Source organism: Excalfactoria chinensis, chromosome 7 (genome assembly GCF_039878825.1).
Source record: "Excalfactoria chinensis isolate bCotChi1 chromosome 7, bCotChi1.hap2, whole genome shotgun sequence".
Taxonomy (NCBI): domain Eukaryota; kingdom Metazoa; phylum Chordata; class Aves; order Galliformes; family Phasianidae; genus Excalfactoria; species Excalfactoria chinensis.
Genome location: NC_092831.1, coordinates 30,269,246 through 30,294,738, shown reverse-complemented (window position 1 = coordinate 30,294,738; position 25,493 = coordinate 30,269,246). Strand labels below are relative to the sequence as shown.

At 43.9% G+C, this 25,493-nt stretch overlaps 1 protein-coding gene across 2 annotated transcripts in view; it reads left to right on the top strand.

The window, feature by feature from the left end:
* HIBCH (3-hydroxyisobutyryl-CoA hydrolase) overlaps positions 1–20,426 on the top strand; it is a 34,740-nt gene extending 14,314 nt beyond the window's left edge. For both annotated transcript variants that reach the window (XM_072341724.1, XM_072341725.1), the window contains 8 exons: positions 2,994–3,072; positions 5,498–5,643; positions 6,372–6,458; positions 7,408–7,466; positions 7,871–7,952; positions 12,059–12,178; positions 12,987–13,020; positions 15,699–20,426. In XM_072341724.1, coding sequence (XP_072197825.1) covers positions 2,994–3,072; positions 5,498–5,643; positions 6,372–6,458; positions 7,408–7,466; positions 7,871–7,952; positions 12,059–12,178; positions 12,987–13,020; positions 15,699–15,814 — 723 coding nt within the window. In that variant the 3' untranslated portion in view covers positions 15,815–20,426. The remainder of the gene's footprint in view (positions 1–2,993; positions 3,073–5,497; positions 5,644–6,371; positions 6,459–7,407; positions 7,467–7,870; positions 7,953–12,058; positions 12,179–12,986; positions 13,021–15,698) is intronic.
* Positions 20,427–25,493: the final 5,067 nt, after the last annotated feature.

Here is a 25,493-nt window from a genome sequence, read left to right as displayed (position 1 = left end):
TTACATTGGAAAAGAACTTTAACATCCTCAAGCCCAACCATCACCTAATACTGCTCAGACCACCACTAAACCACATCCCTAAGCACCACATTCCCCCATCCCTTAAATGCCTCCAGGGATGGGGACCCCATTGCCTCCCTGTGCAGCCCATTCCAATGCCCAGCCTGCACTTCCATGAAGAAATTCTTCCTGGCTGCCAGTTTAAACCTTTGCTGATGCAACAACTTGAGGCTGTTGCCTGATGTCCTTTAAACTAATATATGTCTGTCCTCGGGATTAGACAGAGAAGGTGAAACACATACAGTGAATGGATTAACCGTGTGGGAAGCAGCACGTAAACATACAAAAGCATGTGATCGCCACTGGGCTTTGTTCTGTACCTTCCAAGTGTTAACTCATTGTTATCTCCTAGTTTTATCTTCATGTTGGCTTATTTTGAAGTGGTCTTCAAAGAGGCATGGCTGTACTTGTGCCGTTTTCTTTACAGCAAATAAGGAGAAAATGCAATTTTAGACTTTTGAATATGCATCTGAATTAAACTCTTATCTGTGCTGTTAAAATTAGGGCTATCTAGAAAACAAATCCAATTGCGGCCAAGTCACATGAGAAAGAGAGATCAGATTTAATTACTTCTTCCAAAAGAAAATTACTTCTTTCAACTTCTTATTAGCAAAACTCTACAGATATTTTTATCACTATAGAAAGGAACAAACTTGGAAGAGGAGCTGCCTACATGGAGGTTGTGCTCCATTCTTTATGACTTAGTACCCAGCTGAACATGGCAGTCATTTTCTTATGCAAACTTTGGACTGCCTGGAACATAAGCCAACAAGTGTTTTATGATAGATGGTACTTGTATTCAGGGCTAGACAAAAATCCATAGGGTTATCATTAGAAAAAGCAAAATGGACCCGATTTATTTTATTTCAAGGTATCTTTATAAGAATATTGTCATTGTTGCTGAACACACATAAAAATAACAGCGGAAGTATTGTGCTTTCTCTTGCTGTAGGAAAGGCTTTACACAATGCAGTGGAAATAGTGCTGCTGTGCTGTTATAAAGGACTGGAAGTGTTGAAGGCACAATTCCACTTGATTCAAGAATTCTACAGCTGGTTTAAGAGAGAGTGCAGCTTCACACAGAGGGCGGCTGCCTTTGCTCCTCAGATGAGATCTACAACCAGTCAAGTTAGAGAGGGACAGATAAAAGACGAGACAATGATTGTACCCTATGCAAGTAAGATTGAAGTATTTGCCTCTTTAAGAAAGACATTCCTCATGTATAGATTTGGCTTAGTCCTTGGATATCATATAAAATACAAGAGCCAGAAACCTTAGGTGTCTGTTTCTCAGCAAATGAGACTGGAATCTTAAAAGCTTCATAAATTTATATTAAAATCTGAGATTGGCAGTTACTCATTTTACAGGGAAAAATAAAAAAAAGCTTGAAGATGTTTTCAAAGTTATTCATACATCACCCTGATGGAATCAATGGCGGCAATTAATTTCTTACTGGGCAGAACTGTACGGGAGGTCTGGGAGGAATACTTGAGAATGGTGCAAGGAGATGGATGTCGTTTGTATTAGCATGATATAACTTTAACATTGGAAGGTAAAACTCACCCAAAGAACTCTAGAAAAAGTGAAATGAAAAGGCATTCTGCTGTGTCCTTAAAAGCATATCAAATACTTACGTACTTTGCTGGCCCAAGTGGCTATTAGAGTCCTGAGGGAACTGGCTGACGTAGTGGCCAAGCCGCTCTCCATGATAATTGGTGATTCACAGCAATAACGTGAAGGCCCTGGTGGCAGGAAAAAAGGCAATGTCACTCCTGTTTTAAATAGGGTAGAAGGGATGACCCAGCGAACTACCAGCCTGGGAAGAGAGGGGTGAGAGAAGACAGCCAGCGTGGTTCTGTCACCCAATTAATCTCCCTGTTTTTGTTGGAAAGTGGAAAACGTGGTGAAGATGAAGAACCTTAGCTGCATAAGGTGCCATTTGTCTAATATCTAAACAACTGGAGATGTTACTTACAACTTGAAAACTTGGAAATTTAACAGTGAGAGGGAAGGAAGTAATCTGAAACAGTGGAAATAAATAAAGTATGCTATAAAGATGCTGCTCTTGAAATATGTAAAAGATAGTATTTGTCTCTAAGTAGAATCTAACACAGGTTCTATAGCGATATGTATCCTGTAGATGGCTTTGAGAAGTGAGACACCTTCACCCAATTGTGGTTGTGTCAAGTGGTGCCAATATTCTTGGTGGAAGTGACTTGAAAAGTTGTAACTGTCTCAGACAACTCTTTAAATATGTCAGTTTGCCTATCGAACACTTCTCCGAATGAAATGAAAAGACATCTTTTTCTTGTGCCTTGCTGCTGCTTTTTGCCTAAATGAGAAATGCTAGCACAGAGGGTTGGGTACCTTAGCAGCCTGGGTTCTGTTTGTGACCATAGACTTTGAGTTTGAATGAGTAATGCTAAAGACCTTTCCTGCGTAGAGTATTTCTGTATTGATAAAGTCGGTAACCATCCCATAATAATAATAATTAAATATTATTTATTTTAAAGGCATTATAATTAAAGCTTCAAGCAATTCACATACATTCCAAAAGGGATGGTCTTGTTTTGTTGTTGATATTTTGAAGTGTGTGCAAAAATGATAGATGAGGAAAGAGAAGAACAAGGTCTCCCTGAGTTGTCACAAGGAGGAAGATTCACAGCTACTGTCACTCTGGACTATTTGTAGTTAATCTCCATATGAGTCAGCAATCTTTTAAAGCACCCAGAGCTATTTCAGTCAAATCCTAGAGGCAGTATAAGGCTTTGTCTTTGAACCCTAAAAGGCCTTTTCATATTCTGTTGAGATGTGCCTGGTAAACCTCAGGTTATTTAGTTGTAAAGCAAAGCAGGAGGTGTGTTGTGTAGGATAATGGCTGTGATTGTTTCTTCTAGCTGTAACCATTTCCTTGGTTTGGGTTCCATGTGCAGGGAGTTGGCCTCTCGGTCCACGGACATTTCCGAGTTGCGACAGAAAAGACAGTTTTTGCAATGCCAGAAACAGCAATAGGTAAGTAGATTTTAACAGGTTATCATCCATTTCCCTTCATGTAAGTAGGATGAGATGCAGCTGACTGAAAGTAGCAGCTGTATGGGATGCGACATCAGGGTGCGATTTGTTACAAATGGAAGTAGATGTGAGGGACTGAGGATTTGCCATAACGTGTGAGCAGATCAAGTCAGAAGATCCCAGTGCTAAACCTCATTACAATCAGAGCTCAGCAGGAGACAAACCTCCTGATCTGTGCTGTTAGTGACACAAATGTTGGAATTCTCTTTTTTCTTGTGGACTATCACTGTAGGCCCATTCTAGTTGCGTGCAGATTATGTACGAGATCACACGTACGTTGTTCCTTCCAATTAACATCCTATAACTTGTATTCTCTTATGTTTTACCCTACAAAAACTTTGTCATCGTTGAGATTTCATGTTCCCCTTGAAGGCAATACTGGTAGCAACAGAGCATCCATACACCATGTATTGCTGTGCGCCTTCTGGATGCATGTTAGGTCCTTCTCTGTGTCCAATTCCACCTCCCCGCTTAGCAAGAAAGCTTACAAAGATTGCTGAAAAAAGGTTAACAGTGTAGTTCTTTTGCATATAAAAGTATTCTAATAATTCATTTTCTTCTTCAGAGTTACCTCTGAAGACTACGCAGGTAGTCTTATGCTAACAAAGATGGTGTACTTTACATACAATTCCTGTGTATACAGGGACTTATTTAAGCAAAAATGAACTGTGAAGATGCATAAAGTAAAAGCTCAGATCTTGCTTATGAAAGGAAAGTAATTAAAACCCTTTTAGGATCAGTTAAAGTAAAACCACTGAAATCTGTTTGGATTTAAAGGCTTAGCTGTGTTGGTCTCTGCGGTGCGTGTTTAAAATGTCTAGCTGCTGGGAGGCTGTACTAATGGAATGGTTTGTACGTTCACTTTCAGAAGAGATCGTACCTTTTTGGTGAAATGAAAACAGTGCTCATTGAGCTGCTGCATTTTCACAGTTACTTACACACCGCCATAAATAACAAGTGACATTTACGTGCCATTCTGGAAATACAAATAGAAGTTGTAGATGGTGGGCGTTTCCTGCTGATATCAATAACGTTGGCATGCAGTTTAGATGTGGGAGGGTGCGGACAAACCTTCTCCGATGGGAAGAACAAGAGATGAAATTATATTGCCAGAAATGGGCTGTCAGGTACTGCTGGGCTACCTGCACCTTCTTGGGTATCTAAACTTTCTGTAACTTTCTACATTTACAAACTAAACTACAACTGCAGCTGCAAGAAGAGGTGAAGTGTGTTGTAGCACCTGTGTCAGAACTCAGGTTGCAGGTCAGTGTTACAGACGTGGGCCTGGCCAGCCCAGGGCACATTCATTTCCTTTTTAAACAGGGATTTGAGGAACCCGATAGCTAGCACAAAGATCTGGGAAGCAGCGTTAAGAGAACTAAGCGAAATACAACAGGGTCAAGAGGAGTAAAATCCAAAGAGGAAAGGAAGATTGGATCCTTGCCTGGTGTACAGTACAGGCTATAGTGGACTGCCCTTAAACGTCTGAGCAGGTTTAAGTGGATTAGCTGCACTCTTAACTAACCCAGCTTGTACATACAGCAGTAATTAAAGAGAACTTCACTTTAGTTTTGTTCACCTCTAAAGTAACTTGAATCTATCAACTTTATTTAGAATTAACTTTCCCTTGTATGGGAAAGGCCCTATAAATCATGAAGATGGTTTTTCCTCTGAAACCTTAGGGGAATTCATGGGACCACAGGGAGAATAATGCTTCAGTACTCGTGGTCAAGTGTTACTATTTTCATTGCAGCAAAGAGGAAGAGGTTGTTGCAGCCCTGATGGGTAGGGATATGTAACTGACTCTTATCCTTTGCAATGGATTTGTGAGAGAATTTCCATTCTGAAATGAAGGAGCCTTTTTGCAATGGCAGGGAATCCAAGAGGGGACAGATGAATAGAAATGTGAAATGAAATGACAGTCTTTGCGTCAACATAACAGATGGGATGTCTCAAAGCAAGGAAGGACAATGCAGAGTAGCCTATTCATACACTGACTATAGACGAGAAAGAACGCAGGTGATGAAATGGAGATAATACAACTTAAGGCTTTTAAAGGCTGCCAGCAAGACATTGAGTATGACAGAAGAGCTGCAAATAGAATGAAGACAGCTGTCTGGCACATCTGTAAATTATGTGCCAGTAGAAATGAAGCTATTTGGAAGGTGTTCAGGAGTTTGCTTTTGGGAAGGGTTTGGATGACAGAGAAATACCCAACCAAGTCGGAGAGAAACTGTGACACGGGAGCTGTGCCCAAGGTAGAGATGGAAGTGAGACAAGCAGAAATGAGCGCTGAGTTACGTGCACGTCTGGGACGAGTCCTTCTCCCCTCATCTTCTTTTCTGTTTTCTTCTGTTCAATACAGGCCTTTTCCCTGATGTAGGTGGAGGTTATTTCTTGCCAAGGCTTTCAGGAAAGATCGGCTATCTCCTTGCACTGACAGGATTCAGGCTGAAAGGAAGAGATGTGCTAAAAGCCGGCATTGCCACGCATTTTGTAGAATCAGACAAGGTAAGCTGCCAACTGCAGCTCACCAGGGCTCAGCCTGGCGCCGCAGAGACGAGTTGGAGTGGCTGAGCACACCAATATGCGCTTAGCAACTTGAGCGTGTGCGGAGGTACAGTTACTGTAGCTGGCCTGCTCTGCGAATGGGAACTCTCAGGCTGTCACTGCAGTACTTGCCGGCTTGTGACAGCTTTGTTTGAAGAGGGAGCAAATGCTGCTGTCACCACGATTCTGCTGTTGAAGGGTGTGATTCACTGAGCATAACTTCAGAAGTGGTACCCTACGCCTTCATCTCGTCTTGCTATCTCTATCTCATTGATGTTTTGCTTTCTGGATTCAATCTAGGCAACGGTATCTGAAGCAAGAGGTTATTTACACAACTGCAGAGTTTCTAATTTAGATAATGGCCAATTAATGTGTTCCTTATCAGCCTCCTTAGTAATATTCTGTTTCTTACAGTGGCAGTAAGAAAATGTAAAAATTGGCATATTTGATGCAGTCAGTTTCCACCCTTCTGAAAAGCAAACTCCAGCTCCCTGTATTGGTTACTTGGTACTTCTTTAAGACTTGGCAAAAGATTGTGTGTTTTTTTAATTATTTTTGTACTAGCTGTATGGCTACAGATGGGTATATAATACACACATGTAGTCACACTATATAGCACTGTTGTCATAGCAGTAGTCATTCAGAATGTACATTCTATTTTACTTACTTTTAATTCTTATTTTCCATAGCTACCTGACTTAGAGAAAGACCTGATAGCATTGAAATCTCCTTCCAAAGAAAATATTGCAGACTTGCTGAACTCTTACTACATGCAGGTAATCCAAATAGTTGCTGCAATCGAGCAGAAATGCTACTTAAGTGTATGCAAGTACAAATTCTTGTCTATGCCATTGTTTATTTTCTATTTGCTGGCCTGAAGAATTGTGCTACCTTTATGCATTGGGTGTGAATTTTAGCATAACTGTGATACAGACCATCTGCAGACAGGGTCTGAAGCCTGAACTTTAGGGCTTAAGTTGTCCCATTAATTCTTCAAATATTTTACATGTATGTAGCCTTGAAATAATTAAAAGTCTAAGTGAGTGCAGCGTTATTTGTAGGATATTTATGAGCAGAGTGCAGATATGTTCTCTTGAAAGCAGTTGAGAACTTTAAAGCAACATTTTCAGGGAGAAAAATGTGCTGTTTTCCCACTGGGAAATAGAAAATAGAAAAATAATATAGATTAGCTAATTTCCATAGTGGCACCCAATACTTTGCTGAATTGAGAGCCCTGAAAGAGGAGTGATTCTACATTGCAAGCTGCTGCTTTACAAGATGACATTGAGTGACTGAGAGAAGAACCATACATGCATTTCTTCTGCTTTGCCCTTTTCTGTTTTACATGCGTGACTGTATGGGAAAGCAGACATCTCTTTTTCCTGTCTTCTATATTCCCTGTTGCTGAAGGAGACTTCCCAATGCTGGCTTTCTTGGTCTATATGATCAATAGGATAACCACAGTTACCTCTGTACAAGATGACCACGCAGTCCAATACATGTATGTCACAGCTCAGAGCCAGTCCTGCAGTAGGATGACACCTTTAACACTCACAAGATGGAGCAAGGAGTTCATGATATATACTGTAAAACAAATTCATTAGATACAGCTTACAAGCATTACGTGTTCACTTATCTTACCGTATTTCTGACATTTTTCTGTACTGATAGGCTTTTCAGACAACTGAAATAACCAAGTCAAATATGTGTTTGCTTTTTAAATAGACCAAAATTGACCAAGAAAAGGAGTTTGTCCTTGACGAACATATGGAGAAGATTAACAGGTATTCAGATATCTTTTGGGTAGAAGGCATGAAGATAGATCCAGAAACAATGTTCTGCAGATAGGATGTAGAGATGCCATGTAAATATTTGCTTTTGGTGTGCCTCGTGTGAAGCTCATTAAACATTTCAGTCTGCAGCATATCAAATACTTGAACACAGTAGCCTGAGCCATAGACCGTTCTTTTAAGCAACACAGCACATTAAAACAGGTGTTTTGTTTCCAAGGTGGATGGGGTTTTGTGAGGGTAGTTTCTCAGTTGGAAGGGAAACGTTACATGGTCCGTTCCTGTTCATTGGTAGGAGGTTGTTTCTGTTTCTTATTTCTCTGTTCCTAGCATTTGGTAGCGCAGATGAGGGCTGAAGCAGCGGGACAGTTAACTTATTCATTTTCTTTTTCTTTTAGTATCTTTTCAGCCAATAGGATGGAAGACATTGTTCAAAAGTTAAAGCAGGATGGCTCGCCGTTTGCCATGAAGCAGCTGGAGGTAATGCCTTCTCTGTTATTTTTCTTAGAGGTTTAAGCTGGTTCTGTGCTTTCCTGCTACAGAACAGTCGATATCTGCCATAGTCATGTGAAAATGAACAAACAGAAACAAGTCTCCTTAACACCAGCAGGATGCTGGACTGTGATCCTCGACTTCTCGTGTGTGGTTATGTGGGATTGTAAGTCTTTTCCTCTGACAGGAATATTCCTATGTGAAATGACAAACTGTAAGTGCCATTGTGTGTTGTACACAAGTGCAATCTAGTGAAAAACAAATGCCCTTTTCCCTTTTTTTCCCACGATCGGGGGACGATGGTAACAAAGGTTCCTTTTATAGCTTCTCATTTTATTGCCAGGGGTTGGAATAAAACAGAGCCAGCACAGTGTTGTTCATTTTCTTCATTTCACATATCTCATCTGGGCAAATAGCACGTCATTTATCATCAAAGGGTTTTTGTTGTTGTTTTTAATCTCCTTTAATGCCCCTTGGCTGGAGTCATTAGTCACAAAATACATGGTAATAGTGCAAGCTTCCTGCAAGCCTCAAAAGCAAGAAACAGCTTACATGTAATCTCTGTATTTTCTCTTTCCCCTTTGACGTGCCTGTTTGTAGGTGCTTTGTGAAAGACCGTCTTCAGGCTGTTCAAATACTGCTTACAGTAGGAGAGAACACAAGCATCGCTCAGGAAAAGCCTTGTTTAAACTATCATGTCTTAAGAGCCCTGATTTGTGGTAAAACAAAACATATCCATCATCTGTAGACTTTCATTGGGATAGAAGGAGAATAATTTGGTCGTGTAATACTGTTAGAATTAGGCATCCTGTACCTGCTCCTTTCAGGATGGTCCCGGAGCAGCGTGTTCTAGAGTTACTCAGAGTAACACAAACGTTTTTGTTCTTCATTAAAGATGTGACATCTTGTCGTTGGAACTCTCGAACGTCTGTGAGAAGGGAAATTTGGGATTATCTTTGTGCTGGGCAGCACGCCTATTGCTTTGCACCTTTATGGTGCACATTACAAAAGCAGAATGGGATGCATGAGGAAGCTATGTAGCACTTCCATTCGTATTCTGTTAACTATCCAACATATTTTTGCATATTTTGCTGCAGGTTTAGTTTTATTCCATAGGACTTTATAGCAGATTTTTGTATTATATGATTAATAAATGAATGGCTGTCACGCCTGAGCAGTTCTCTAGTATTTGCTTTGTATAAGAAGTCAGGTCTTGTTAGCATTAATTACTTCTGTCTGCTGAGAAGAAATACTGTCTGGTAGGGACAAGGTTTGGCAGTGTGAACACGTACATTCACTTCAGACAAGTTTCCGACAAGTTCCGTACTAAACAAGAAATGTTTGTAGCATTAAATACTTACCTCATCCTGCTGGATGCGCTCTGCTGTGTTTCTCGTTAGTGTCCAGGTACCGGAACAGCAGCAGTTTTGCTGTTAAATGCAGAGACCAGGAAGGATTCAGAAGTAGGAATGTTTACTCTGTCTCTTTTTTCCTGCTGAGTATTTCTTTCAATATGCATTAGCAAGCTTATTGAACAGGCTACAACCGAAAGCTCAATTTGGAGATACTCACCAGCATATCCACACCTTGGATATAGTATACATATTTCTGAGCATTCATAAGGTGGAATTACTGCTTCTGGTGTAATCCACGTATGCAGTGAGCTGTGCCATCCCTAGGATATCCTCTTCTGTTCACACTACAGCACTGTTTTTTACTTTCCAAAGGTGCCTGCTTGCTGGGCTTCCACCTGTCTGATACTAAAATGGACTGCACAGATAGGGAGCATGTAAAGTTGTTAAGCCAGTCACAGTGAACTAATTACTTCATCCAACCAAAAGTGCTAAGTGGGATCAGAATCTGCAAAGCAGCACATCTGAGTTGCTTTTCACACGATGCTTTCATAGAGCTTTTTTGGGGGGGGGGGGGGGGGGGCAGGTCAGTGCAGCTTCTGATCTCCTTCATTGTTAGTGAAGGAGTTCCAGTGCAGCATGCAGAACACTGCAGAGACTGCAAGAAGGAACAGACACCATGCTGACAGGGATGCAGACACCAATCCCTGAATCTCTAAATGAGTGTGTGGTAGGTGGGTGAGGTAGATGGCGGGGATGAAGCTGGATGGTTTCCTGGTAGCAGTGAATTGAAGAAAAGAAGCACTTGCACTGTTACAGACAAGTACGTGACAAATCAGCCCCTGAGCAGCTTTCCAGCGATGCTTTGGCTAGAGCTCCTTTTGTCAGAACTTATCCAGAGTTCATTGTTCAGTGCAGACCAACAAATGCTTTGGTATTTCAGACAGTAAGTGATGAATGTCTTCACCTATTGCAGGACAGGTGACGCACTGGACCTCTGGGGTTTCTGTTTGTTTTAACTTACAGCAAGCTTTCCCCAGGGACCCTCAGCAGCTCCGGTTCAGGTCAGAAACTGTAATGGCCTCGGGGACAAAGATTGTCCAGCTGTTTTTCTTGTAAGAGACTTCACTGAGTCAGACCCACTTTGGTCATCTTCTGGTAGTATCTTATTGGAACTCAGATATGTTGCAAATCCAGCTTTGTAGCTTTCAGGTTCGTTAACACTGAAATCAAGATGGTCTCAGAGATACTAGCATAGATGTCAAATACTTGTATGACAACTCCTTTGCATTTCAGTACTCCCTCTCCCACACCAGCCTATCCCGTCTCCTTTTCAGGTCTGTTCCCAAGCACCAGTCTCCTCCTCCTCTTTGTACAGGGGATTTATTTATAGCCATACACTGACTCATTTTTCTGCATTACCACCTACCCATTTTCTTCCCTTATTCCTCTTCGTTCAGCTTGATTTGTAGCAGCGTCTCTACCACCTCCAGCCTCATTGATATGCCGAGATAGGCAGTGCTGCGTGCGCATGACTAGTTAAGTTAACCTTCCCCTTTTCAGTTCTTTCCCCCTCATTTCATCTAGGGAAGCATGGTGTTTCCCTCTGCACACCACTTGGCTTGGTCTGAGCAAACACATTATGATATAGAAGACCGAGCTAGAAACCAAGCAAAGGAGAAAAGACCCAGTTCAAGAGTAAATCCAGCAGGCATGCATGAAGGGAAGAAAGGAGTCCTGTTAAGAATCACTACACATCTGAGACGTAATTAAACGTTCTTTATCTGCTGAAAAGATGCTACTTGTTAACTTTACCAGGATCGGTTCCTTCTTATGGTCAACAAGCATCAAGGAGAACAGAACCGATGCTTTTAAGTCTCAATTCCACAGCGTCCTGCTTGTACAGTAATCACATGCTTTCCAGCTTAACTGGGCTAAATGGGTCACTGCTGTATGAGCTGCTGTCTGGAGAGGGATGAAGAGTAATTGGGAGCCAGAAAAATGTTGATGTTGATGACTGGAAAGCTGCCATTCCAGTCTGTGGGTAAGGAGTCTAATGTCTACAATGAAAATAATAGAAAGAGGCAAATCTTACCATCTGCCACTTCTCAGCAGAGTGGTAAAAATGTCCTAATTAACTGGAAATGTCTGCTATGCTGTGGGTAATAAAGAGGTTTTAGTTGGGTTTGCAGGAGAAGAAGGGAAGGAGGCACGTTTAGAGTAATGAACCACAGATCGGCAACCATAACATTTAGCTTCTTTCCTCAACAGAGCGGAAGCCTTTGAAGCTAAGTACTGTTTCATTAAGCAGGTTTTTGTCCTCCTCCCCACCTCCTCTACTGTTTACTGGCACGCTGTTAATTGAAGGACAGTCGTGAGAGCCAGATTTACAGCATTTGTTTGTATGCCTTAGACAGATCCTGTCTGTGTGTAATATTTATAGCCCGTAGCTCTGTCAGAAGAAGGAAGACCTCTGGGCTTCCCATCAGCAGAGCAGGGTAGGGCTGAATTACTGTGCTGTCTGCTGATGCCATACAAGAAGCTTGTGCAGACATGCATCTGGATTTGATATCTTTTGTGTCATTTTCCCTCTTCCCAAGATTTTCTTGTTATATTGCTGATGGCATAAAGCAAACACTTAAAGTTTGTGGCTAACCTTGATAGCATTACCTTGCTATTCTGTCAAACAAAGTTTATGTGTTACATACAAAGAATGGAAATAATCGTTCATCTCTTCCCCAGACTATTAATAAGATGTCGCCTACATCCCTAAAGCTGACTCTCAGACAACTCAGAGAAGGTGCCTCCTTGAGTTTACAGCAGGTGTTCACGATGGAGTACAGACTGAGCCAGGCGTGCATGGTAAGTAGGAAGCTGAGAGCTGTGTCTGCAGCCAGGGTTGGGGCGCTGCCTTTCAGGATAGCTGCAATATGTTAAAGAAAAGAGACTTCAGTGCTACTTGTGGCCGGGGCTGGGCACTGTGGGAACAGCTGAGCAGGGAGTTCTTCCAGCAGAACAGAGCTGCTAACTGGATGACCTGAGCACATCACCTGCAGCTCCCAGTTGGATGTCACATTATCTTAACAGAACATTTTTATGCATGTCAGTGAGTCCTATTTAAAGTAGACACTTTAAATAAAGATGTGTGTGAGAATGTGGTGTACCCAATTCTGCTACGTTTGAGTGCCTGCTGGTATCTTCACTAGGTGCTTCCTGAGAATGGTGTTGTTGCTCCATTACCAGTATAACATCTTTAGGGATTTAAATGTTAAGTTTGCTCTTCAAAAAGAGTTGGATATTTCCAGGATTCTTTTGAACTGCAAAGCATTCCAAGTGTGCAGAATACATACAGCATTCCAGAAGGTGAGCACACACAGAACTCTTGGTCCTGCACACTCACCGCCTAGAACTCTTGAGGAACAGCCATGAGCTGCAGTGCAGAGAGGGCTTCTACTGCATAAAAGCTGCTTGATCAACAAGAGATGGATGTTAGGAGTTCTGGCTGTGTTTAAGCAGATTGTGTAACTTCTTAATGAAGAAAGTATGACTATGAAATAGTAGTAGAAATTCACTGACTGAGTCCTGAGAACTTTCATGCCAGACACAAGTGGGAAAAGGAAAGATGGGATCAGTAGTTTATCTTGTTACAGCTTGATCCTTTGTCTTTCAGAGAGGCCATGACTTCTATGAAGGGGTTCGAGCAGGTAAGTGCACATACCAAAGGTTACCCAAACTAAATCATCTGCCACCTCACTGTTGTGTTAACCTCTGGAGATAGAAGCCTATGCAGCAACAGCCCAAGAACGCTTGCCAGCTTGCTTTATTTTGGCTTTTCTTGGTCAAAGGGTTTCATTTGGTACAAGCTAACAGCTACAGTGTTTCCATTGTGAGCTCACTGTCCTTAAGGTTTGTATCCACCACCTAACACTGTGCTGTGAAGTTTCAGGAGGGCACTGGGAAAGTTCTGAGCATATTTAACATTGAGAGTAGTGATTGCTAAGCTGGTCCCTTCTGTGCCAAGCGGTAGAGCTGCCACACAGCAAGCAAGGCTGAAAGTCACTAACAAGTATTAGCATAGAATATAGTTACAACAGAGACTGCTACTGGCTACGTCAAAAATTTCTCTCAATAAAGGTGTCTCACTGTAATAAAGCTACATCTGCAAGCTTACCATTAAATAATGCAGCATTTCACAGCAGCGGTCAAGGTAGGTAGCAGTAAGAGCAGAGCAGCAAGTTCATTCAGGAGACAGACGCCCTTGCTTCTGCTGCTGGTTCAATGCGCAGTTTGTCAAACCCAATGTCACATCTGTTAGGAGCTGCAGGAATTATTTATGTCCTATTCAGCACAAGATGAAACAAAACAAAAGCATTTTCTTCTCCGAGGAGCTTACAGTATAGACATTTGTATTACAGTAAAGACATTTGTAGAACACTTCAGGAATAAGAGGTGGAAGCACGGCTTTTAGTTTTCACACAGTTATGCACTCAAGTACGTATTGTCAGCTCCTCCTCACTCTGTATATTTGTCTTTAAAATCAACTTGCATAGTGAAGGTTACTTTGAGTATTTCCTGTTCGTAATGCTGTATTATCACTGTCTTAGTAATGGGGATAATATCTTAGCAGAGAACGTTCCCACAATATACTCTGAATCACCATATAACCTTTCGCAGTTCCTGAAATGAACCAATTTGGGAAGATACGAACCTCAGAGGCTGGGAGTCAGGTGAACACCAAACCAACTCCCGATTCATAGCTCACAGTGCCACTAAAGCATCTGGGGACAGGCAGAGGACAGAAGCAGATGGCTTCTCACCGCGCAGACTGTAAATCCCACAGAGAGCTGTAAAGAAAGCAGCTGCAGGAGCAGCGGTTGGGCACCTTCCCTTCTGACGTGGGATGATGCAGCAAAGGCTTAACTGCGTCAGAAATGGGGAAGGAAAAGATGAGAGGATGCACTTCGGTGCTTGTTGTATATATGTTGTTCTCAGATTTGTTGCTTTTTTAGTAAGATCTTCGTCTCGTTTAAGAGTCAAGGAGAATCTGACTGTCATTTTTGCAGTTGGGTCTGATCTCCTAAAAATCATTATCCAACAAGGTGCCAAGCACCCCAGCTTTGGTTTGCAAGTGACTTTGCTGGGCAATTCATGGGACTGACCAGACTGAGTGAAAAGGAATATATGTATTTGTTCTTTGAATTCCGAGCTCTTCAGAGGCAGCTGTTGACTCTGTCTACCACAGAAGGATCTACCCACAAAGTGAACTTAAAATGCAGCCTATCACATTTTAGTTTTTGAAGATGGTCTTTCAGCAGCTACAGCCAGAGATCATGTTTTAGTAACAGCTTTTAGCTACTTCAAACCATTTTTAATCAAAATGCTAGCATATGAAGTAAAAGCCTACAGGAAAGTTTTTAAACCTACTCTGATCTGAGGTCAGAGTTGCATTTCTCTTTTAGCCCAGTTTCCTTCCAGGCAGAGGACCTGCTGCAAACTATCTCTCCACTTATGTTTCTTGTTTGTGCTACTGAAGAAAAGCCAAAACCTTAAAGCATTTAATACAAGGGTCATACCTCACCCACAGGGCATGGCATCTTCCCATGTAACAGCAGTAGATGTGGTCTCTGAACACTTTAGGTATCTGTATCTGCTCTCTGTTTACAGAATAGTACATACATTAAGGAATGGGTGACTGCCAAGGACCTGGAGTTCTTTCATCATCAGAAGGGCAGGCACTTTTGGAGTCAGTACCTGAGCACACCCAGGTGACTACAGCCTCAGCAGTCCGGGGGCACCAATATCTCTGAAGCGACCCTCCTATCTGTGCACTCTGAACAGACTTGGCTAGGCCTGCACGCAGTGCTGACCTTGCAGAGATGGTATTTCTGCATGCAGTAGCGGGGTGCTGCTTCTGCCCTGCAGTGCTGGCAGCTGCCAGCCTCACCCCCATAGGAGGGAGCAGGCAGACGGATCTCAGAGCTGCTCATAGAATCTCAGGCACTTAGAAATCTCAGTGTTCTGTCTGTGCTGAGTGCACAAATTCATGCCTACCCTTTTTTTCCCCTTTAAAGACCGCAGGAACAAATCCGTAACTGTAACACTCATGTTACTTTTATCTTAATGAGCTTCCCTCCGCCTACCTCGGAAGTGCCCAGAATTCCTGCTCCATTCTAGTGCAGAGATCTCAGGCTGGAGAAGAACAAAACATAGACAAGTTATTGCAGTGGAGGAGAGTGTTCACAACAGTTAGATAATAAGTGCTTGAATTTAAGAAAGATGAAGCCTTTCATAGGAGGTACCATTAGGGTCATTCAGTATGACCACCTGTCAGACTGGCTGCTGACCCAAACAGATCATTCATGTTTCTCTCCCCACTCCACAGTGCTGATCGACAAGGACCAGTCCCCCCGCTGGAAGCCTGCTGCTCTGGAAGAGGTCAGCGATGAATTTGTGGACAGTTGTTTTAAGCCTCTGGGAAACAACGATCTCAAGTTGTAGAGATCACATCTATTGACATCTTACACATCTATTGACATCTTACACATCTGCTTCATTTTATGATAGAAAAACTAATAACAGCACAGTGAAGTTTGACGAGACTCTTACCCAGCCTGACTTGTAACTCTATTTTTTGCATTCAGTACCATTCCCTTTTGTTACGCAGCCGTAATGACAACATGATTACATCTCTGGTTAACAAGGGGAAAAATGACTCCAAGGCAAACAGTTATTCTGACCGCTATCAAACAGTGATTAATGTTCAGCTTTAGGCCTCAGCCACTGGGGGGAACCTTGCTGGGAAACAGCGTGGCTTGGGGATGGTTGGGAGGTGAGGAGCCCACGGTGCTCGTGGCTCTGTTGCTGGGCTGTTGAAGTGGGATTGGGCCTCTGATTCTTCTCTGTGCAATGAAATTAAGATATACTTAAAGCATTAAAACAGTCAGCTACAAAGTTAAGTGGCAGACATGCTAATTTCACAGCGTTTAGTATTCTTTTAAATCAAAGGTCAGACTGACATATGATTATTAGTCCGAGAGCAAGGAATTGTTCTATTGATTTAACATTTGGTCTGCGTACAGCCTTGCCACGTGATGCAGACATTGTTTCAAATGTCATAATAGTGCCAGAGCCTCGAGCACTTTTCTCTTTGCTTGTAAAATGTATTTTGTGAAAATGCCATTGATTGAATTGCATAATGAGCTTCTCATGATTTCAAGCATTGCTGGAGCTTTTCCTGCTCTCCCCGTGGCGAAGAAATCTCCGTCTCCAGCCTCCTCTGCCTGCCAAGGAGCACGTTGGCTGCTGGTGGCAGTGAGTGTCCACAGCAGTTCCAGCGGCAGTAGCCCTGATACTCACGTGGCTGCAGCAGACCAGCTGGCTTCTCTTCTTGTACCCAGCAGCATCCTGAGCTGGAGTTGTCCCTGACTGCTGGGTGGGAAACTTGGGGCGGGTAGGAGGAATGCAGCAGGATGCACCAATGATACAGAGTAGAGGCAGACAGAATGCCTGCTGCTGCACGGACCATGAAGTTCTTTAACACAACAAATCCTTGCAAGTGTATCTGGGGGATCAACATTTAAACATTCATTAAAAAAGAAACACTCAAAGTTCATTGAAATTGCTAACAATAATTAAAGTTACATGATAGAACCAGAGCCCCTTGCTACCACTACCATACTGTAGGGAGGGGGCAACATTTTGCTTTTCTATTGCGTATGCAAAGCACAGCTGCAGACCTTTGTTCAGTACGAGGGTTGTATGCTTTTAAACACTCAAGCCAATTGTACATCAGTATCTCTTCTGACTTGTTCCCACAGTTGGAGACAGGTTACAAATGCTCAGTTTGGGAAGAGGAAGCACTGACATTAAAGAAAGAACACTTTTGCTCCATGCCATCAGTTATCAGCACTGAGGAATTCAATCAGAGCCACGGAATGGTTACAGAGCTCCCAGCATCGGGCAGCTTCAGTTACCAGCAGCACCGGTTGGTGCTGGCTGTGGGCTCTTTCCTTCCTCACGCTGTTGCCTGGAAACAAAGTTCAGGGGATCCGAGCATCAAGGTGAGCTTCTAGATTGACTTTCAGAGAATGAGGGGTGAGCAAAATGAAGCAAGATGGCACTTAGAATTGTCACTAGGATCTGGGAAGTCAAATCAGGAACGTTTCAGCTGCCACGTAACGTTACCCTGTTCACATTTACAAGAGAGACCCTGGGGTTATCCTGAAAAGGAGCCGAGAGGTTTTGCTCACACCTTTGGGATAACTTCTGAAAATACAACTCACCCTCCATGGCGCTGTAAGAAAAGCAGACTTTCCCCTTCTTCTAAAATTATCTTCTAGATCCTTAAACGATGACTATTATTTACGAAGAACTCATCCATTCCAATATTTCTATATGAACACCATCACTCTCAGCTGCTGCTTTCATTGAACAACGATCCCTGGGCTGCAGGGATTGTCCCTTCTGTGCCTGAGAGGAAACAGTGATGGGCATATCTGCATGCTTCCAAACTTGACGTGAAAGGGAACCATCCAGAGCTCACGGTAACCAGACCACCTCCAACGTGCGCTTTTTTGGCCAAATACAAGTCTCATAAGCAGATGGTCATTTTGATTTTATTTGGTCCACAAGAAAATACTTTGCACAAAAAGTCTTGTAAAAATATATTGCAGTACGCTTTATTTGAGCATACGGATGTGCTGTGCTACAAAAACATCAGCGGTACAAAGTTGTGCTGCAGTTGGTGTGCTCCAAACCGTTCCTAGCATGTCGGCGGTCATGCAGTGCCCACTTGGACCCTGCTTGTTTTCCACAGAGAAAACACAAAGCACAGACACTGAGCTCCCAAACAGAAGGACGTGTGTATTTCACAGCACACCAGCCCCCTCTCACAGTACCCTTATGCTAAATCAAAGAGTCAGTGGCTACTCTGCACTAGAAGTGGCTTTGTAAGACCGTAGAATAGTTTCATCTAAAGGTAAGCGGGCAGATGGAACTCCATTTACATCACGAAGCCTTTTATTATTATTACCCATTTAGCATTAGGCCTGTTGGCACAGCAGAACTCCATAAGGATGCATGGCCCTTCCACTCACTGCCACCTATGGCACGTGGACAGCCCCGTGTCCAGGCCTGGCCGGTGAGAGCCAGCAGCAGAGTGTGCTGAGCTACAAAGTACTTCTGAGCGTTCCCTCTGCACGCGCTTCCCACCAGCTGAATTTCCAGTGATTAAGTTGGTGTCAGGAAGTTTGCAGAACAGCCGCGCTCCCTCTCAATTCACGTGTGAGAGAGAGCTAAAAATAACCCTGGAAATGCTCCTCTTTCTGCTGCTTACCGCTGCTTCAGATTCATACTTGTATCAGTCACGAGGACCGTGTGCGCCTTTTAAAAATAGTAACAGTGTTTGCCAGTATGGAAAGCAGTTCCTCTCTGCAAAATGAAAACATGAAATGGAAAGCACTCGGATGCAGGGAAAAAAACACGACATGGCCGATACATTGGCCTTAACAGAAGAAGGAAAAAAAATGGGTGCTAAAGAAACCACAAGCTTCCTACAAGGCATTCACTTTGCCTAAGATAGCAGCAGAGCCGCAGGACACCAGTTTGCCTCCACCTCCTCCCAACCCCAGAGAGCAGAGCGGCAGGTCTGGCCCCAGGCCCCAGAGAGGAGTGGGGCTGTGAGCTCGGCAGCACTGCTGCTGAATGCAGCAGCACATTAGTCTGGTGCCCAAGGCCCGCTGACAGCCCTGTGCTCTGCTCAGGCCTGAGGCTCCCACAGCTCAGCTGTGCCTCAGTGTACATGGCTCTACCCATGGGGATGTGCTCAGCCTGTGGGAGCAGAAGGAAGGCGAAGGCCAACAGTTCTGAGGGTGCGATGCTGGACTGAAAGCTCAGCGCAATGCAGCCATAGCCCCATGATATCAGTACAGCCCCCTGACCAAAAAAACAAAACAAACAACCAAAAAAACCCAAAGCAAACAGCTTTGGCCTGAACGCAGCAATTAGATGTAATTAATCTCTTACTGCAAGATTCTAGAGAATAGCCTTCACGCGCCTGCAGAAGCCAGAGCATCTCTTACCTTCATTACGATGCGCTATTGACCAATATCGTAATGTTTCTCACTGGTTCTATTAAGAGTGGAAGTTGAACAGGATCAGAATCCATATGGTTCCCTGAATACTATTTGGTTTTCTGAAACGCTTCTCACCGCCTTCATCATTGTGTGGTTTGTAGGCCTGCTTGGGTCAGAGAACCAGAGCGAAGGTTACAACAGCAGCTGCCTTGGCTACATAGAGGGCCTGCTTTCGCTTCAGCAGAACACAGACAAGTTTGCCAAGCGTACCATTCTCGTCACCTACAAACAGGCCATATATTTTTTATGCAGTACATAAGCACAATCCACGCTTTGCTCATAAGCATCTCTGGGGCCCCTGTGGCAACGCTCCTACAGTTGCAAGGCAGTTGCATTCTCCCCATTTTCTTTTTTAACACTAATTTCCGATCACTCAACACACACAAAGACAGACAACACTCATCATAGGGCTGATAACGAACAACACTTGATTAATAAGTTCTACTGCATTCCACGGGGTTTCCTAGCAATACAGATTAAAAGGCAATTTTTTTCCCAGCCTCTCCTTGCAAACACATTTAGAGGAGCACTCTGCTCGGTCACAGCTGACCTTACTCAACTTGCACCAGCACCAAACACGAGCTGCTGGCAGACAGACGCTCACTGAAGCCGGTCCTTGTGGGCCAGGCTCAGGGCACATCGCTCTCAATGAAAGGGATGTCGCTGTATTTGCTCTCTGTCACTGCCCACTGCTTCACCGCCTGATCGAGAATCTCGTGGGAGAGGCGTTGTGCGTAGTCCAGCACTATGGCGCTCGACGGACCTTTCTCATTCACCATCCCATCTATCAGCGACGATTTCTCCCCGGTGCACCCTTCGTCACCTTCCCCGCTTCCTTCCACACGGATAACGTTTGATCCCGCAAAGGCATCTTTGGATTTGATGCATCCCATGGTACATTTGAAAACGCAGCTTCAAAGGTCAGTTCAACAGCATGTTTTCATAACCTGGGAGCGGCTCCCTCCCTTGTTGCACGGCGTTGATGCTTCTCGCCAGGGGTTGCACTTTCTCCACCTGTGCTTCTTTACTTCTGGAGAAACCTGTCAAAACAGTGTTTCACAGAAATGCAGTAAATAGTTCACCATTCTCAGCGGGCTCAAAGGGGAGCTCAATTCCCTGCTGTAAAATCAATGGATCTGTTCATGGTGCGTGTAAAATGTGTTTTATCAGTGACATCCATCTACTACAGTTATCAGGCAGGGTCCGACTCGAATTCAGGCTTCCCTGGAATACAGTTCCCAGTGTGTGACAGGAGCTATAGGCCATCTGTAACACTTTGTATGCAATATAACCCTACTGTTTCTTCCAAACAGTTTTGATAGTGCTGCTATCCTCAATCCATGCACAAATACCATTTAACTGCAGCGACTGCTGCTGCTGCTAAGAAAGCAAAACAAGGAAGAGCCCCACACAGACAAAAACAGCAGGTAACCACCACCTGAAAGGACTTGGGTTACATAAATGCCAGATCTTCTCACCTTGCCAGAACAAGTGCTGCAAGAAGCACACACTGACATGACCTCCAGGTCTGCTTCACAGCAACATGCCAGCAGAAAACCCCACCTGAGGGACAACATGCCACCTTTTCCCCCACACCTGAGGGGGTCCTTTAGTCAAACTGCTTGAGAATCTTGGTGAGCCTCACATCCCACTACATGCAGCTTTGCTACTAATCAACAGAGCAGTTTCTCAGGCTCTTTCCTCTACAAGGGCACAGCAGAACTCTACGATCTGCCTGACGTTGCTTGGCATGAGCTTACCACTCCCCAGAGTTAGTAGACTGCCAGCCAAAATAAAGACTGCGCTGCACAGAAACCAACTGTTCCCTACTGTTTCACCCAGTGACGCTGTACTGAGGTCAGCCAAAGTTAAACATTTTTTTGTAAAGAGCCTTTGAAAACATAATTATGGCAAAGGTATTAAGCTTTGTTTATTTCCTTTATATGCTGAGGGAAATAGGGGCTCCAGTTCAGTAACCCGGTGCCAGGGAAATACTGAGAGAGGAAATCCCATTTGCAGGCAGGTGACCACAAAATGGCTTTGGCTGGAAGGAACCTCAAAGATCACGTAGTTCCAACCCTCTGCCATGGGCAGGGCTGCCAAGAATCAGATCAGGCCACTCACCCAGGGCTCCATCCAACCTGGCCTTGAGTACCTCCAGAGATGGGGCATCTGCAGCTTCTCTGGGATGCCCTGTTCCTGGAGATGCTTGAAGCCCACGGGTAGGACAGCACTGTCCCAGCACAGCAGCTGGCTGTGATCAGGCTCATGGTGACAAGCTTCCATCCTCCCGCAGGAGAGGACTTTCATGAGAAGGCCCCTAACTCTAGAAGGCAGCTTCTAGAAACAGCCGTGCAACTGGCAGCCCCGAGCACTGCATGGTGGTGGTTGGTGCTCCTGGAACAAAGTCAGACCTGCGGGGCTCCTGAAGCCACAAAACATTTTGATACCTTTTGCTTGGTATCAGAACATCTCAGCACTTTAAAGAAACATCTGTAAATCACTTAAATCAAGGCAGCGTTTACTTTGCCCATAATGACATGATACAGCACGTGCCAGTGTGTTTTAAGACTAAGCAATATAGCTACCAGGCCTGTGTCAAAGACCCTGCTGCAAGCATTGGTAGTTTGACCTGACATAGAAGAGACAGTTAAACTACTGATGAGGTTTATGTTGTAAGAACTTGTTAATAAATAAGTAAAAGAAAGGATTCCTTCTATGCAAGAAACGGAATATATATCCCTGTGGAGGTTAATGAAAATCCACAAGGTTCATACCCATGTCTTTCAGCCACATGCACTGATGCAATGTATAACACCGACAGAACACGCTTAGAGACCAGGGGCCAAGGAGATGTCTGAAAGCCACTCAGACTCTGAATAATTCAAAACTTCTAAATAATCTCATGCATTTCTAATTTCAATATTTATCATTAATAAAACATTAATAAAATAATTTCCATTTGCTGTTCCCAAACACTACATAGCTCAGAGCATCTCGTATGGTAAAGAATCACTAAACAGCACTTCCGATCCCTGAGAGCTGCAGTCTTTAACCAGACCAAGGAATACACAGGATTCTCCCACGGTGCACAGACACACAGTCTAATCCCTTCTCATTATACTCTGCTGGTGACAGTCAGAAGTTTCAGATTAGATCTCATGACCCCCCCCCAGACTTAGAACTAAAGATACTATAAATTTAAACCTCAGCTTCCCCTAATCATAGTTGGAGCGCAATCCAAATGCTCTATGCCATAGGTAATATATTAGTGTACTTTCGTCACTTTCATCTCTCACATTTTATCTAATGACTATCTGAATTTGACTTTTTATCTACAGTTAGAGCTCAACCTTTTTCTAGGTAATCCTTTTTTTTTGGTGCTCTTTAGAGAAGGTCTGTTAAATATCAACCACTTCTCATACCTGATAATCGTATGTGTCAGCCCTACAGCTGGAGATTTCCTTTCCTCCTTTTAAGCAGCTCCAACAAATGAGTTATGGCCAAACGGAAGGATGGAGGAAATGTGAGCAGAAGGACAAGCATCTCCTAAAGCAGATGTGGAGGGATTCTGTAGGCCAGCATCTTTCTCTCCAGGACTTCCCACCTCTTACCTCTGCTGTTTCATTTGGGTGGGACTGCCTGACACGGAGGAAGGAGCAGGCAAGAAAAAAGCTGGACAGCAAGACATGTAAGAGAATAGAATTGTTTTCTATTGATTACTAGTTAGGCTTAAAAGCAAAGTTATTGACCCTGGTTTCAATTGTAGACAGTTGCTCGTTTCATTATTCATGGAGTGCAGTACTTTCTAAGTCAGCGCGGTAGGTTTTATTGTTTGCCTGCTCTCCTCTAGTTAATAATTGTTGGCACATAAACGCTTGTAAATGAAGTTGTCCTCCATCTTCTGACTGATTTCCCATTTTCCTGACAGCCACTGCCTGCACACGTAGGATAAAGCACTGTTTAAATCCTCTCTGCCTACCGCATTTCCAGCATTGCTCTGACAGGGATTTTAACGCGTCTGGCTGTCTCACAAAGCACACATCTTCTGTAGAGGTGAGTTCACGTTACGGCCGGCACGATGCTGCACTCAGTAACCACACAAAGCCAGTGACAGAAGTCTGTTTCAGCACCCAAGCTCTTGCCTGTGGCCGCCTGTGTTTCACAAACCACTGCAGGGATGGTTCCAGGCTCAGGCCAAATCTGCTGTGAATGTAGCTGCTCACCTCTTGTGCTTAGCTCAAGGCAGAAGTTACTGTGCTGCAACCTGTTAGCTGCTGCACTGTTATCCAGGAGTTAAAGCAGCACCGCTGCAAATCTTAACCAAGATTCTCTTTTTAAGGACCAGTTTAACAATAAGCGAAAGGCATTTTTCAGACAAACTAAACCAACAAGTGGCTGGATGTGCTTAATTTCATTGAAGCTATGGTCAATAAGCTCTTAAATACCTCATTTAACTTCAGTGCTATAAATGCTCTGTGTTGCTTTAAAAAGGGTTCTAAAAACACAGCCCTGGAGTTCCAAGGATGAGTTCAGGTGTTGTTTCCCCTGGCAATTCCTACACACTCATGCACTGCAATGATACACAGAGGCAAAATCCTGCGGGAGCTGCGCCATGCAGCTGAACTCACCTTGCACGCAAGGGCCTCGCCACCTCTCTGCCAGCCTTCCTCAGTGCTTCCTGCCAAACCGAGCTCATTTCCAACCACTGAAGGAAAGAAAACAATGTTAGAAAGATGCCTTCCATTTCCTATCATAATACACTAACAAGGCAGAAGAGTTAATGGCAGAATCACAGCTGGATTTTGATAAAAGAGTTCCACTATTAAAAACTCCAATCAAATAATCACTAAGGGATAAGCATAAGCTATCCACCTCTAAAGGTTTTGTTCCCTTCCCTTCATACAATGAACAGAAGCATAAAAGTTTTCATGGCTTGCAGCAGCTCCAGCAGTCACAGGCCAATAAGACCCAGCTCTCACTTCCATGCTTTCCCTTGGTCAGACCTCTGAAATATCTCCCTGAAGAGCAGTGCTATGATGCAAGGAATCGTCCTCACCGATGCTGCTTTACCAGTCAGATGATTAAAAACAAGTCCTACTTTTGGAAACAGTTCTGCGTAGCTGCACCCAGTTGAGCACAGAGGGTGATTGCTGCTGCCAGAACTGGGCTCCTCACTTCCCAATGCTCCCACATGACACCCTGTAACAGGTAGGCTCTTTGGTCCTGCACCCATGAGGAAGGAAGCTCTATGTGCTACTTACCCGGGACCTGTCTGCTCTGAACAGATCATCCCCCTCATCCCCAGTGCAGCACAGACTGCTCCACGACTGGGACCCTGCAAAAAGAATCCAGACATAAAACACCGCACTGAGGATGTCAAGGTTCCGTATTATCACCAAGTTAGATGAATCCCCCGGCGCTGGCCCTGCTTGCCCACAGCGTGTGACTTTCTCAAAGGCAGAAGCATGACGCAGCACTTCAGACATCAGACTGAGCGGCAGGCTGCAAGAATTTATGCCTGGTTCCTAACCCCAGGGCCACTGCGGGTGGGTGGCTCCCGTCCCCAAGGACAGGTCGGGCAGGGTGTGGGACAGGCTCTGTGCCAGGCAGCCAGTGCCCTGCCTGGCACTGAGCTTACAGCCCTCTTCTCTCTCCCCCTCTCTGGGTTTCTGTAGGGAGCCAGGTCTCTATCACCGGGCACAGAGGGACAGCAGTCAGATAATCACAGTGCTGTTAGCAGGGCAACTGCAGGACCCCAGTGTAACAAAGCCCAGCAGGCATCTCCTGCTTCCTCGGAATGCTCAGAGAGCAGCAGAACAGTTTTCTGTGCTGATGGGGGGGAAAAAGGAATTTTAGTGTTTACCATAAATATTTACATTGCAGAAAAGGGATAGAAATGCTGGTAACACCCAAGTTCTCCCTGTGATCAATGTTAAAAATGAGAAATGGGACCTCCAGAACTACCCAAAAGCACACACTGAAGAGACATCCAACAACTGCTTATGCATACCAGCTGGATGCACAGCTAGGCTTAGCAGAAC